This window comes from Lissotriton helveticus, chromosome 7 (assembly GCF_964261635.1).
Source record: "Lissotriton helveticus chromosome 7, aLisHel1.1, whole genome shotgun sequence".
Classification (NCBI taxonomy): domain Eukaryota; kingdom Metazoa; phylum Chordata; class Amphibia; order Caudata; family Salamandridae; genus Lissotriton; species Lissotriton helveticus.
Window position 1 is genome coordinate 424,815,564 of NC_136068.1, and position 15,733 is coordinate 424,831,296.

At 49.9% G+C, this 15,733-nt stretch overlaps 1 protein-coding gene across 3 annotated transcripts in view; it reads left to right on the forward strand.

The window, feature by feature from the left end:
- Positions 1 to 15,733, forward strand: part of RALGAPB (Ral GTPase activating protein non-catalytic subunit beta) — a 2,268,266-nt gene that overhangs the window by 2,131,900 nt on the left and 120,633 nt on the right. For all 3 annotated transcript variants that reach the window (XM_078652319.1, XM_078652321.1, XM_078652322.1), the window contains one exon: positions 8,243 to 8,321. In XM_078652319.1, the coding sequence (XP_078508445.1) occupies positions 8,243 to 8,321 (79 nt within the window). The remainder of the gene's footprint in view (positions 1 to 8,242; positions 8,322 to 15,733) is intronic.

Below are 15,733 nucleotides of genomic sequence, written 5' to 3' on the forward strand. Positions count from 1 at the left end.
TGCCACTTCTGTGATCGTGTTTCTATGCCCTGCCTTTTTGCTCTGTATTTTATTGTACCCTTGCCCCAGGTGGTTTTATTGTGCTTTGTTCATCTTTGTCCCTTATTGTGGTTTTCTCTCCTCCCCTCTCAGCCCCCCTCACTGTGCCCTTGTCACTGTTTCTTTTACCGCTGTTCCCGCCCCAGCTGCTCGTTTCCTCCCCCCTCCCCTACTTATGGCGACTGCAGCGGGGAGCGCAAGCTAGACCCCAGACCCTCGGTCCGAGGCCTGTTCTCTCCCCCACAGCTCCGCTGTACACTGCTGGGCCTCGAGCCCCACTCTGTAATCGTGTTTCTCTACCCTGCCTTTTTGCTCTGTATTTTATTGTACTCTTGCCCAGGTGGTTTTATTGTGCTTTTTGTTCTTTTTTTCACTGTCACCGCTGTTTCTCGCCCCCGCTCCCAGCTACTCGTTTCCTCCCGCCTCCCCTACTTAAGACGACTGTCCCCATGTGCCCTCTGTGACCCCCGCCCTCTCACCCCTCTGTGTCTCCCGCCCCTGTGGCCCCACCCCCCTGTATTCCCATTCGCCACCCCGCTCCCTCCTCCCGGCTGCTCCTCCCTCCCACATCCCCTCATATGGAGGCCGCGCAGAGGCCACCCAGCGAACGCGTGCAGCGGGCTCGCCAAAGGCAAACCCGTCTGCGCCCGTTCGCGCCTGGACCGCGCCCAGCATCAGGAACCCTGGCCCCCGCACACACCACGATGCCCGCCTCCGCACGACTCCAGCTCCCTCCACGCACTCTACGCCAGACGATCATGCACCTGCTGCCTGGCCGCCCGAAGCGCACCCAAGGACCCTTTACCTGCTGGAACTGCAGCTTCACCAGCATCCGGCCCGCAACCGGCCCAACAAGGAACCCAACTTCCTCAGATGCATAATGATAAACACCCGCAAACACGCTGTTGAACTCTGGGACCTACTCGACACCAACGCCCCAGACGTCGCCTTCCTGACGGAGACCTGGCTGAACCCCTCCTCGGCACCTGACATCGCCATAGCCATCCCGGAAGGCTATAAGATCACCCGCAAGGAATAGGAGGAGGAATTGCCATCGTCCACAGAAACACTCTCAAAATATCGACAGACGCAGACGACACCCTCAGCACCGCCGAACACCTGCACTTCCAGACCCAACACCACCCTCAGAGGCACCCTCGTCTACAGACCCCCTGGGCCCTGGCCGCAGTTCAGCGACTCCATTGCCGACTTCATCAGCACACACGCCCTCGCCTCCACAGACTACATCCTCCTCGGGGACCTGAATTTCCACCTCGAGAACAACAACAACGACGCCAACTCCTCCACCCTGATCGACAACCTCGGCAACCTCGGACTCAGACAACTCGTCACAACACCCAAGCACTCCGCCGGCCACGCGCTTGACCCCATCTTCTCAGCAAGCACCCACGTCTTCTTCAACCGCACCACCAAACTCCACTGGACCGACCACCGCTGCATCCACTTCACCTTCGGGAAACCCACCACACCCCACCGTACCCAGCAGACGCCTCGCCACAGCTGGGGCACGATCACCTAGGACCAGCTAACCACCGCCCTCGCCCAGAGCCCACCCGCAGATCCGACCGATCCCAACGCCGCAGCCTCAGACAATGGATCAGCGACTGCGCCAACACCCTCACCCCGCTCAAGAAGCACCCCAACACCCACACCTGCAAGAGAGTCAGCTGGTTCATCGAAGACCTTCAGGCCTCCAAGCGAACCTGCCGAAAACTAGAAAACAACTGGACCCGCGAAAGAACACCGGAAAGCCACACAGCCCACAGGAACACCACCCACCGACACCACCAACTCAACAGACTCGCCAAGAGGACCGCCTTCAGAGACCGCATAGACAACAACGCACACAACAGCAAAGAGCTCTTCAGCATCGTGAAGGAACTCTCCAACACCAACGACAGCCCACCATCACAAGAGCTGTGCGACTCGCTGGCGACCTTCTTCCATCGCAAGATCGCAGACATCCACAACGGCTTCGACGCTGTCACCACCCCGGCAACAGCCTACACCCCTACTCCCACGACCACCACCCGCACCAACTGCCTGCGTGCCTGGACCAATATCAACGACAACGACACCATCAAGATCATGAACACCGTCCACTCCGGATCCCCGGAAGACCCCTGCTCACACCACATCTTCAACAAAGCCAGCAGCACCATCACACCCCACCTCCGGAAAACCATCAACATCTCCTTCGAGACAGCGACCTTCCCGGAGAGCTGGAAGCACGCAGAGATCAACGCCTTACTAAAGAAACCCAAGGCGGACCCCAAGGACCTCAAGAACTTCCGACCCATCTCCCTGCTCCCGTTCCCGTAAAGGTCATCGAAAAGGCCGTCAACAAACAACTGACCAGATTCCTCGAAGAGAACAACACCCTGGACCAATCCCAGTCCGGGTTCCGCAGCAACCACAGCACGGAAACTGCCCTCATCGCCGCCATGATGACATCAGGCTCCTGCTTAACAACTGAGAAACCGCGGCCCTTATCCTCCTGGACCTGCCAGCCGCTTTCGACACAGTCTGCCACCGCACACTAATAGCACGCCTTCATGATGCCGGAATCAAAGAGAAGGCCCTGGACTGGACCACCTCCTTCCTCTCCGGGAGAACCCAGAGCGTCCGCCTCCCCTCCTTCCGCTCCGAAGCCACCGAGATCATCTGCGGCGTACCCCAAGGCTCATCCCTCAGCCCAACGCTGTTCAATATCTACATGGCACCACTCGCCCACGTCGCCCGACGGCACGACCTAAACATCATCGCCTATGCCGACGACACCCAGCTGATCCTCTCGCTCACCAAGGACCCCACACCACCAAAACCAACCTCCACGAAGGAATTAAGGCCGTTGCTGACTGGATGAGGAACAGCTGACTGAAGCTGAACTCGGACAACGAGGTCCTCATCCTCAGTTCCACCCCCTCAGCCTGGGACGTTTCCTGGTGGCTGACAGCACTAGGAGCACCCCCCACACCCACCGACCACACACGAAACCTTGGGATCATCCTCGACTCCACACTCTCCATGACGAAGCAGGTCAAGACCGTCTCCTCCTCCTGCTTCAACACCCTCCGCATGCTTCGCAGGATCTTCAAGTGGATCCCCACCGAAACTAGAAGGACGGTCACCCAGGCCCTCATCAGTAGTAGACTGGACTACGGCAACGCACTCTACGCAGGAGCCCCGGCCAAAATCCTGAAACTGCTCCAACGCATCCAGAACACCTCCGCACGCCTGATCCTTGGCACCCCCCGCCGCAGCCACATCACACCCCACCTGAGAGACCTGCACTGGCTCCCCATCAACAAGAGGCTATACTTCAAGCTCCTCACCCACGCACACAAGGCACTCCACGACACCGGACCTGTGTACCTCAACAGCTGCCTCAGCCTCTACACCCCCGCCCGCCAGCTCCGCTCCGCAGACCGCACCCGTGCCACCGTCCCCCGCATCCCGCGGCTGATCATTCTCCCACCTCGCCGCTAAGACGTGGAACACCCTACTCATCAGCCTACTGCAGACCGAAGACCTCCTAACCTTCAGGAGACTCCTCAAGACCTGGCTCTTCGAACACTAGCAGCGTCTCCGCTTCCCACCCCCCCCCCACCCCAGCGCCTTGAGACCCTCAAGGGTATGTAGCACGCTATACAAATGCTATGATTGATTGATTGATTGATGGGACACGGCCCAGTGGATCTTCCCAGTCAACTGTCTAGCCCACCCAGTCAGTCTTCGCATAGCCCTGAGCGGCTTCCTGTGCTGACGGAGGAGGCACCGTCCCCGACGCCCGGCACGACACCGGGCTCGACGTCTGGCCTGCCCAAACGTGTAACTTTTGCTGTGGGGTCTGCGTCTGACTGCGTCCAGATCAAGTCCCCTGTGGAGGTCGTCGACGTCCAGATGACTCCGCCCCGGCATCCATCGACGCCGTTGCCGACACCCAAGGTTCCTCAATAGGTTGCTGCCCCCGACTCCTCGGACGATGCTGTGCCCTCCACTCTGTGTCGATCGACGCTGGTGCCGGCAACAACGCCTCTTCCTTGTCAGGAGGTTGACGCTTCTCTTGATTCCCCGGGTCAGGGGCCCATGGTGCAAGTGCCTTGTGTTGCCTGTCCTTCGGGTCAGTCTCGGGCTTCTCCACTTTTGTTGTCGAGTGGACGGCTTAGTCTCCAACCGTATCCTACCGACGGGTTATTATCACCTAACCGGATGTCAACTGAAGCTGGTGCTGCTTACACATGTGCCTTTCATAGGGCGGCTGCTATTCTTGGTTTTCAACCTCCTGTGGTCCCTCTGCTTTCAGATCCTTTACTTGATTTGCTCCATATGGAGCCTACAGATGTGGAGCCTTTGCTGCGATTTGGCGGCTCTTTATTTGACATTTTGCGTGGTACATGGGCAAGGCCCTCTTCTGGTTACCCTGTTGATCAGGCTATTGCTCGTAGGCACCGTCCTGCTCCGGGTGATCCACTCTGCCTGTTCTTTCACCTTAAGGCTCAGGGACTTGTGGTTCAGGTGGCCTTTGCCTAACACTCTACATCCCCATAGCCATTATTTCCTCCCACCAGGTAGTCTAGGTGGATAGCTGGACGCGTGTGCTTGCCAGCTTTTTGCTTCTACCAGTGCTGGTATCCGTGCTTCAAATACTGCGTGTGTGTTCACGCGTGCATCCTCAACCCTCTGGGACTTGGTCGAGAACCTTCTCCCTTCTGTTCCAGAGAAGCCGCGGTCTCTGTTGCTTCGGCTTCTGCTTGATGGCAGGGGAATGGCGCAATTTTGGCTTTGTTCTTTCCTTGATGCCACTAACTCTGTGGGGCGAGCTCTTGCTCGGTCTATGGCTTTGCGCCACCATGCATGGCTGTATAGTAGGTTCCACGGTTGATGTCCGTGGCTGTTAGGCCTTCTCTCATTTGTTAAAAGTTCAGCCGTATGGCTGGTTTGGTCTTCCTTTCAGTCCTCTGACTGTGTGTTTTGCCCAAGAGGATCCCCTTATAAGGGGTTGACACTCACCCTATGTGGGGTATATGCTTGGTACGCGCCTATTAAGTATTCCTTGCGGACTTCCTTCGGGAGTCCCTCTCTGTTTTTTCTCCTGCGATCCTATTGTGAGCATTTTTCTCCGCCACTGTGAAGCAATGCTTAGTGATATTAGTATGGACTTGGGCACGTAGTCCTTATTGGGCTTGTCCTCCAAGGTACTAGATTAGCATTTATATCTCTGTTGTATGTGGCCTCTTTTTCTCACCTCTTCTCCTGCAGCATTTTTTTCCACATTCCCTGCTGCCCCGCACAGGTGTTTTCCACACTTCTGCCTAGATCTTTCTGTGATCTTTCATGGGCGTATTTGTTCAGAATACTTGCTTCTTGTGGTCCAGGGCACTTAAATTGATCCTCACTGTTTCCACTGTCGTGCCTGGTTCTCTCCCACCTACCTTGCAGGGGACCGTGGTTCCTCCTGGGCAAGGGGGGGATGTTGCTTATTACCTTATCTAGTTTCTTTCGTTCACAGCTTTGTGCTGCCCGGCTGCCTGGTGTCCCCTTTGGGCCGTTGCCCTCTTCATGTTGTGCGTATCTGAGCCGCTCACGTTGCCCTGCAGGAGGTCTTTACTTTCTTCATGTGGTCCCAATGTCCATACAATGTGCTTAGGTGCCTTCCAGTATGCTTAGATATCTTACAATGTCGCTCCTACTTTGACACTAGGCTGTGTGCCCTTGGCCTTTCGCCGGTTGTAACAGACCGCCTATGTCTTGGCGTCTCTTCCTTTTCCTACTGGCCTTCTGGCCATTGATTGGTCGCCTGCCAGTGTTGTCACATGCATCTAGTTGTTGAAGCTTGAACAGTGCTTCTTTTCGCTATTCTACATACTGGGCCGGTAAGCGCTATCTGTCATAACGGTTGCCATCCCTCTAGGTTTTGTTTCCAGAGATGCTTTGCATCTGGTGAATCTTTCAAACCTTAGGTCCAGTTCCACTTTGGCGGTGTCATGAGATTCCTTTTCACTCCAGCATATCTAGTATGTGTTTTCTTGTCCCATACCGGCACTTGCTGGGCAAGAGTCTGCCTTTGGCTTCCGTTGTACCATGTATCTTGCCGGTTGCAGGTTCAACAGTGTTTTTTCCACTGTTTTGCCCGGTTGACGGTAATCGCCTTTTGCTTTCTGCCGACACCTCGAATTCTGCGGATCCTTCACGCCCTAGGCTTGGTTCATCTTCCCCTTCGAAGCTGTGAACTCTTGCTCCAGTACGCGCATTCTGGCTCTGGGCTTTCCCTCTCTCAACCCGATATACACAAAAGGAGTTTTTGTGCTGTTCTTGTTGATTTGTGGTACCTTTGCCTTTCATTGTTCTCCACTCTCTTCAGAGCTTCATGGTCTAGAAGTTAGCTGCGCTGACATTACTGTCCCCACTGTGTTTCATCACATGCTTGACAGCACTGTTTTGGTCACATTATTGACGGCTAAGTTCTTTGTGGAACTTAGTGGGGTTCAGTCGCAGACCCGCCTCCTCTACGGGTATGGCTTTGGTATCTATTCTAAGTTAAAGAACGTGCGGCTAGGCGTCTCTATCAGATGAACGAGTTACTTACCTTCGGCAACGATGTATCTGGTAGAGACATAGTCTGGCCGCAGATTCCTTAACGCCCGCCCATCCTCCCCGTTCTGCGAGGACATTTTCAGGAAGGGCCTGCTATACTTGCTTCCTATTGGTGGCTTGCCCTTTGGCAGGGTGACATTTCTTTTCATTCCAACACAGAATGCTTCATCTATTTTCATTGCTACTCAGCCCATTCTTGAGATTGGGCGGTATGCTCATATTTCATGTGTTCTTTCCAACCTTCGGCCTGGATTGTGTGGTGTGAAATTTTTCATGTTTTTCCCCCCACCCCGCTCTCCCCTTCCCCTTCGCCTTGGGGTCGTATACCACCCTGGTGACCCATTGGTTCAAGTCTATTGGCTCTGCCACATTCTATGGGTCTCTTGTTGGGGTTACTACGTCTCTCTCTGGTGACGCCTTGTGGTGAGTTATCCTTAACCCTGTGTTCCGGACTTGTCCTTCACGGTTATACATTATGTACGTGAACTTTTTGTCATCTGCCAGACTGTTTTGTCACATCCTCATCACCCTCTAAAGGTGATTTGGTCTTCACTTTGTAGGGTTGTTTTTCAGAGCGGTGCTCTGCTCTTTCCTTTTTCTACTTTTCAACATCCAGTGCCTGGCACTGTTCTTTATGGTGCTTTTTTCACCTTTCATTTTCTTTTTCATCCTTTTTGCACACTGTTCCCATATTCTCACAGTTTTTGGTGGGGGCTCCGCGTTCTGAAGCGGAAAAGGTTCTCTGAAGAAAACGGACGTCAGCGCCCTTGGAGGGGCATATATGGCTCTGCTGACTTCATGTCGGAGGACGACGTCAGGGCAGAGTCATGCGGCGCCGCCCCCCGGCGCGCATAGGTGCTGCTACGTAAAGTTTTCCGGATCCTATCTGACGCCTGGGGATATTCTAAGTTAAGGAATCTGCGGTTAGACTATGTCTCTACCAGATACATCGTTACCAAAGGTAAGTAACCCGTTCTTTAGTGATTTAACTAATCTTGGTGAGATGAGATGTCTGCTTGAGGTTTTTCAGTAGAGGTGAAATATTGCCTGTTTAATATATTTGAGCCAGTGAGATCTTGTAGGCATTGCTAGAAGTTCTTTTCAATCATGGAATGCATAATTATGTCCTGAAGGTAAATGGTGGGTTCCAAATATTTGATGGGCTTGCTTGACTTGTTTTCAGATACCGGAGAGAATTTAGACCAGGATTTAGACTAGTGCACAAGAGAGAAAAGAGGAGGGTCTTCTTTCTGAGATGTCAGTAAGTGTGATAGTCACTGGGTCATGGTATTTATGGATAAAGTTTTGAAGTTCTTAAATCCCTGACAGTGCTTTAAAAAGTGTTTATAGTCTTTGCATTCCAGCTGAGGTTTGGAAAAGGTGAAGAAACTGTGGAAGTAATACAATATACTTTAAAAGCTTATTTGAAAAAAGTAAATACTTTTATATGCATTCCAAAGTAATGTTATCCTATTGTAAATAATATTAGAAAGCCAATAATTGTATTAAATTAAAATGTACTTGTTTGTTTCCTTGGGAGCGGGGTTTACAGTTAATGATGTGTTCCTTTGATTTCCTCTTACAGAAAATTTTCCACTTTCTGACCTTATACTAGAGACCAGCACTGGGGTGGAGATTACAGTGAACAGCAGCACCATACCACGGTAGGTCATCCTTGGTCTTACATTTTTTACTGAGTGATTGGATTACATTTTTTCCTTTGACCTTCTGACTTAATGCCTCTACAAAGAGGTGAGATTTGTTCAAAAATGTTTGCATGAACATATTCTGCACTTAGGTATTCCCATTCACTTAATTTTTTATTTCATTACCATATTCTAGACAGGTTGCCAATCGATCTCTGCCTGGCAGCCCTTCCCTCCTTTTCTGAAAGTGACTATTTGTTATAGATTCCTTACCTTTGAATTACCCCCAGGCATCAGACTGGATCCGGAGACATTTTTTCGTAGTAGTATCCTTGCGCGTCGGTATGTGTCGTTGGTCGAATCCACGTCCGTTGTCTGCGTCATGGTCGCAGGGATGACATTGCGGTGTCTACTTAGACGCCTCCCCTGCACGCGGATGTTAGTTCTTCCTTTTCCGTGCCAGCCAGCGCAGATCCGGAGAGAGCAGTTCCCTTAGTCACATTTTTTACTAACTTTTTTTTTACCTTTTATCAACATCTTTTTTGAGTCTCTTGACTCCTGGTGCACGAGGGATGTCTAACCTTTGACCCGGCTTCAAACCTTGTGACTCCTGTCACAAGTTGATGGCGGTGACCGATCCGCACCTCGTGTGCCTTTGATGCCTGGAGTGCGACTACGACCCAAAATTGTGCTCTGACTGCCTGGCCCTAAACCGAAAGTCTGTGCGGGAGTGGTCCCGAAAGCTATTGGATGCCCGACAGTCCGCTCCGCGTGAGGTCTCGGTCGAGGGGAAGGTCGCAGGACCGATTGCGGAGCCATCACCATTCGTCATCGAAGTCTTTGCACTCCTCGGTCGAAGCACAAGAAGAAGGCAAAGAAGCACCGTCGCTCTTCGCCTTCTCCCCGTCTGTCGGCCGGCGCGATGCGGGATCCGGAGCGTTGTCTCTCTCCGGCTCCTCCTTCGGTGCCCGCTGGAACAGCTCCGCGCTTCCCTCCCTTTCCCGGAGCCGGAGCGTCCCCTGCCCAGCTTTGTCAGCTCCCTAGAAGGTTCCCCTGGGCCTAAGAGTTTAACCTGTTACGGGTCAAGCTCCATGGGCTCAGTTCCCTCTGGGGTGTCCAAGTCCTCTCCCTAAGGAGAGGGGTCCTGAGCCTGTTGCTGTAAAGAAGCTGGTTTCCTACTCTTCTTACCTTTCCTCTTGGAAGGTTGGGCCATACTTCCCGGCTCCAACACTTCTTTTTCCCCCCTGCCTTCGGTGTTGTGCTCTTGTTTTCACACACACAATTTCAGTGATGTCCAGCATTGCTGCATGGGTTTTTAATTCTACCTCACCCCATGCTGAGGTTTCCAGGTCATTACCAAGCGGACATGCAACTGGAAGCTTTGGAGAGATCACTACCTTCAGGCCAGTAACACCCCCCAGTCTAATGTCACCATAGTCATTCCATAGTTACTAGTAACACTGTCAGCATTGGTGACCGGTTACGTTTTCCTAATCAGGTAGTGTATCCCTCAGGGCTTCAATTCTAGTGCCATTAATCCAAGTGTATTGCAAATATTTCTTAAAGTTGGGTGGCCACACAGCTAAAGTGGCAAACTCAACTTCCTCTACTGTAACTAGAACTGCTTCAGTGTGCAACACGATTTGCTCTTGGTACACTGCTGATCACATCTGGAGACTGGCTACACCAGGAGTAGCAGGGGGCTTCTTGTTAGGACACGTAGCATCTTCAGTTAAGTGGCCTAACTTCTTACAGTTGTTTCACCAGGCCTTTGCCGGATCAAAGTTATTTTCCTTGTACCTATTATTGGACTAGGAAAGAATTTTGGGGCCCTTTTGAAGACTCTGGCCTTTTATCTTGAGGATTCTCACCACATTTCACCTGGCGAGGTTTTGTAACCCCTTTCATTTGGTCCCCCCAGTGGTTGTTTTTGTCACCCTTGTATTGACCCAATGGTCTGCCTTCTTTCCCAATTCTTAGGGAGAAATTAGACCTAGGTCTACCAAATTCTGATGTAACTTTTCATTTGTGCAATTACTTAAAATATGTTCCTTTATAAACAAATTGTAAAGTCTGTTGAAATCACGCACATTGTGTCCAGTTAACCAACCATCTAGTGTCTTAACTGAGAAGTCAACAAAGTCAATCCAGGATTGGTTTTAGGGTTTGTGAGCCCCATGAATCTAATTCTGTATTCCTCAGTTGTGAGTCCAAATCCCACAATCAGAGTTCACTTCATGAGATCATAAGACCCAGCATCTGCCTCTGTAAGGGTCAGGAGTCTGTCCCTGCAGTTGCCAGAGAACTGTTCCCAAAGGAGTGCCCCCAATGTGACTTCTTAAACTTTCCCATTTCACAGCCTCTCTCAAAGGCTGTTAACCATTTTGTGATATCATCACTCTCTTCATATTTAGGGACAATCCCTTTGGGGATTTTAGGATCATAAGATTGCTCTTTATCCTTAAATTACTGCCACCATTGATGGGTGCTAGGCCCATCTCTGCTCTCTCTCTCCCCAGATCCAGGAGTCTGATCTCTAGATCCAATCTTTTGGCCAGCCTGGCTAGCAGGTTGTCCTCCTCATTGCGGCTGTCCTCAATGTCCTCAGTAGCAACTGGTCCACCTGTGTGTACTCTAGGTACTGAGAGGTTGATTCTTGGAGTCAGGGCCACTGGGGCTCTTCTCTACCTGTGAAGTGGGGGGTGGGGGTTGGTAATCTCCTTATCCCGCCATCTTCTTCCACATCTGAGAGGTCTTCACCATTCTCAGAGGGATGGTCCTTATCATAACCATCCAACAGCTCCTGAAGCTTTTGTTTGGTTGAATGGGACCCCATGGCTATATTTTTAATTTTGCATAGGGACCTTACTTTCTTGAAAGATAAGTGGAAGTAAGGGGTGAGGTTGAGCTCCTCAAACTGGTCCTCTATTCCATTGTAGTTATCTTCACTAACAGCTGGTTTCTTGTTAAGAGACCTTTATAAAAGAAAACATCTAACCACTCTTATCCCTAGCTAAAGTGACTTTTATTTTTCTAAAATTCTAAATAACTTAATCAAGGCCCTAACAAGACTTTTAGTAATTTGGAAAAATTTGTCAATTCAAAAATCAGAATTCTAAAGACAATTTAAGAGTTCTGTCGTGTGATCGGGTGGTAACCGAGTTAGTCCAACAAATTCAAAGTTGTATATCCCACTACTGATCCACCAATGTAGGAAGCTGGCTCTGTGGATACTATACCAAAGTGAGGTATAGTGTGCACAAAGTGCAGTGGAACCCCAAAGGTAGGCAGAGGTAAAAGTAGATAACACCTTACTCTCTATTTGTGGTAGTGTGGGCGAGCAGTAAGGCTTTATCAAAGGGTAGTGTTAAGCATTTGTTGTACACACAGCACAGTTAGCAAATAATCCACACACTCAAAGACTGAACTTCAGACCAATTGGTTTTGTATAAAAATATTCTTTACGTTATTTAAGTTATTTTATTTCCTAGAACCAAGCAATCCCGGCACAGGTAAGTGATGTATACTTTACAGTAATAATACAGTTTGAATTGCAGTTGTATATATATATATATATATATATATATATATATATATATCTTCACACATCGGTTCCCAGTTTCCCGGCCATTGAGCGCTCGGTGGGGGTGCGTACCCTACGGCAGAACCTCGCCGTTAATTATTTCTCACTCCTCCGTGAATAACCGAAAGTAATGGGCGCACTCGCTCTGAGTTCCACAGTTATATTTATTTAAATCTTTTCAGCTTTAGAAAACAACAACGATCTACGCGTTTCAGTGCTCCTAGCACCTTGCTCACGATCACTTTGTCAAGTTTTTTTCAAGATATTTAAAGCAACCAATAAAGTTTGATGTTACATCACATCCTGTTTTCAACAGCTGAGCATTGTGGTATTTGTAGTTTTTCATTAAAAAGAGTCTTTGGGTGGAGTTTCACCATTCATTTTAACAAGACAGTCACAGTGCCACTTCTTTCCTTTTTACTATCATAGTAAAATGACAAAATATTTCAATTAATTTCATTCATAATATTTGGTCAACTCTATTTATCTTATTTATTTCCATCCCTCTGGTGGGATTTGTCACTTTTTTAATTCAATGTTTGGGGTACTTTGTTTTTTCATTTTTGGAGTCTTGTTTTAGAATGCAATTTTCAACTTCACAAGCTCCCTTTTGTCCATATTAGAGATGAATATATAACTCCTCTGATTGGTTCAGGCCGTGCGGGCTTAGGGTTCTGAAATTTAGGATATGTCGTGATTCCTTTTTTCGCAAGATTTTTTCACGATCTCCTCCACGTATGTTTCTTGGTATTGATTCGATGCCAAAGAATTTCAATTTCAGCCAATCCCCATTGTGTTTTTGCTCCATATGTTTGGCCACAGCGTTCGCTCTGTCCTTGTGTGTTGTGGCTCTAACATGTTCCATTATTCGTTTTTTCAGTTCCCCTTTGGTACTCCCCACATACATTAGGGGACAGGGGCATTCTATGCCATAGATTGTAAATTCTGTTGTGCAAGAAATTAGTTGTCGTATTTTCCATTTTTTATCATTGGGTAACGATATTTCCTTGGTTTGTTTTGCAATTTGGCACATTTTGCAGTTATAGCATTTTACGAAGCCAGTGGTTTTGAGCCAATCTTTCTTTTTATCGGTTTTGCAATGACTGTGAATCAACTGGTCCTTTAGATTCGGTGCTCTCCTATATGTTACCACTGGATGTGGACCCACTAGCTTCCCTACAGTGTCATCCAAATGCAAGATCTTCCAATTTTTCCTCATGATTTGCAAAAGTTTTTTACTGTTTTCAGAGTAATCAGTAATGAGTCTGATAGGGTCAGGTTCATTTTTATTTTCATTTTTGTCAGGTCGTTTCAGGCATTCCTATATATTTATATATATTTATACTTTGGTTTTATTACAGTAGAATTACTGGTAATGCAATACTTTGAAATATTGTACATATACTTGGTATTGACTTTTCAAAAGGATGTCAAGTAAATTACTTTACAGATTGCTTTTCTTACACAGTGTAGTATACCTGGATACTGCACTGTGACATTTCCTATAAACAGGGAAGTAAAAGTGTTTTGGTTATTTGGTCACAATTTTAGAGACTGTTCTAGATTGTCCAACTCCACACTTAAAAACTTTTTCATAGAAAACAATCAATGTTATCCTATGGGAGAAAATCGTGTTATCGGTTCAGAGGTAAGTACATTGTTGTGGGAGTTGTTGTTCTGGGGTTAGAGTCAGGGGTCCCCCAGGATTGAGGATACACTCTCAAAGCACCCTCAGCGGCACTCGGGCAGTCTGGTGCAGAGTGCGGAGGTCCAATGTTATCCAAATGGGGGATAGGGGGCCTCCAGTTGGTGTCTGCTTACGAGCAGGCCACAAGGTTGTGGGAGCCATGCTCCTGGACTTAAGCTAAGGGCAAACGAAGGTTCAGGTTAGCACCAAAAATTCACCCTCAGCGGCACTAGGGCGGCCGGGCGCAGGATGCTGTTTTATCGTTGGGTGCCCTGTTACTTTCAATGGGGGGTTTCCGGTTTGCAAACACACTGCAGGCTCCGGGACGAGGGTCTTCTGGGAGCAAGCACCACTTGGAGAGGTAAATTTGAATACTGGGGGTTGGTTAGACACCCTTGGTTGGGCCACCCAAGGCTGTGGAGCGTCGGGTGCAGGGGTGTCTTTTAGGGTCTTTTAGGGTCGGGTCTTCTTACCAGCTCCTGGTCACGGTTGGGGGGACCTTCCGGATTGAGGCTGCATGCGTCGGCTGGAGTCTTGAGGCAGGTCAGAGATCACTGAATCTTGGGTCAGGATCGCCAGGGAGACCTCCTCGTGGTGTTCAGCCACTCGAAATCTGGCCGTGGGCGGCGGCTGCAAAGTGGTGCAGACTCGCAGATTTTGCCGGAGCTGGTGAACAAATCTGGTGTTCACGGGAGACAGTCTTTTCCTTGGAAGGCAGTGCAGGTCCTCTGGGATCTTGAAGTTGCTGGCTGCAGGACACACCGGAGTTTCGCTTCTGCAGGTTCGAGGTGGGGACAGGCCGCTAGGGCTGGGGCCAAGTCACTGGGCGGCGTCGTCCTCTTAGCTTTGGCACAGCTGTTTGGTCCTTCATTTTCTTTTCTTCTTTTAGTTTCTTGTCTGAGAATGCAAGGTTCAGGGGTGCCCCTAAATTCTAGATTCAGGGGTGTTGCAGGTAAGTAAAAGGTTGGGCCCAATGGGTTCCTACCTTGTGGTGGGTACAACCCCTATTATGCAAGGCATATGCCTCACTCTGTGTGGCTGGGTTCCCCCTTCTGCAAGATAGCGGGAACTGAGAGTTGTGATTCACCTCGCCTCCCCCACCTGCAGGTTCTCCCCCCCCCCCCCCCCAAAGTGGGGATCAGAACCGGTAGTGACTAGTTGCTGAAAGCAGCAAAAGGCCTGGGGAAGCTCACAAAGGCGGCAAGTTTTAGAAGATTCCCCTTCATGGAGCCTGCCCATCCTGGGGGATGAGGCTATGCAACTTCGTCCCAGGATATGCATTGTTTCAGGCCCCGAGAGCAGCAGACCCTCAACCTAGGGGTCCAGAAACATGTCTAGTGGTGGCAGCTGGGGAGCTGCCACTTGGTCTGGACACGAGAGTTAGGTCATTTTTCTGGGGGCATCTCTAAGATGCCCTCTGTGTGCATTTTTCATTAAATCCCACGCTGGCATCAGTGTGGCTTTAATGTGCTGAGAAGTTTGATACCAAATTTGGGGTGGCGCTAGAGAGCCCGGAGCAAGATGGCCGCACTTTAGTGCTGCTCTACTGGTCGAGATCACCATCCGCCTATTATCCTGCTTTAGCGGCGCCATCCACGGCTCTATCAAGCGTGTACTGACTCCGGGAGTGCTGGGGAGCACTTTGGGGCCGTTGGTCCTGCTGAAACGTGCCTGTAAAACTCCTCTTTGCATCTAGACCTCACTCGACGCAAGATGGCGGCCTCGGCGAGAAATTACCACTGAACCCTCCAAACTGAAAGAAACACGTTAGTTAGATTCCTTACCTAAGAATATTCCCAGGTGTCAGACTGGATCCGGAAAGTTTTCGTCAGCAGTACCCCTGCGTGTCGGTAGGCGTCGTCTGCGGCTCCCCGTCCGTCATCGGCGTTGTGATCACCGGAATGACGTCGGAGTACTTAGACGCGGCCCTCGCGCGCTGACGTCAGTTCTTCTTTTTTCCGTGCCAGCAAGCGCAGATCCGGGAAGAGCTAGTACCCTTAGTCACTTTTTGACTAACTTTTGGATCTTTTTGACTATCTCTTTTCGAGTCGACTTTGACTTCTGGTGCAGGTAGGGATGCTCAGTTTCAAGCCGTGTGACGCCTGTCACCGTCTGATGTCGGTTACCGACCCCCATCGCCGGTGTCTCTACTGCCTAGGG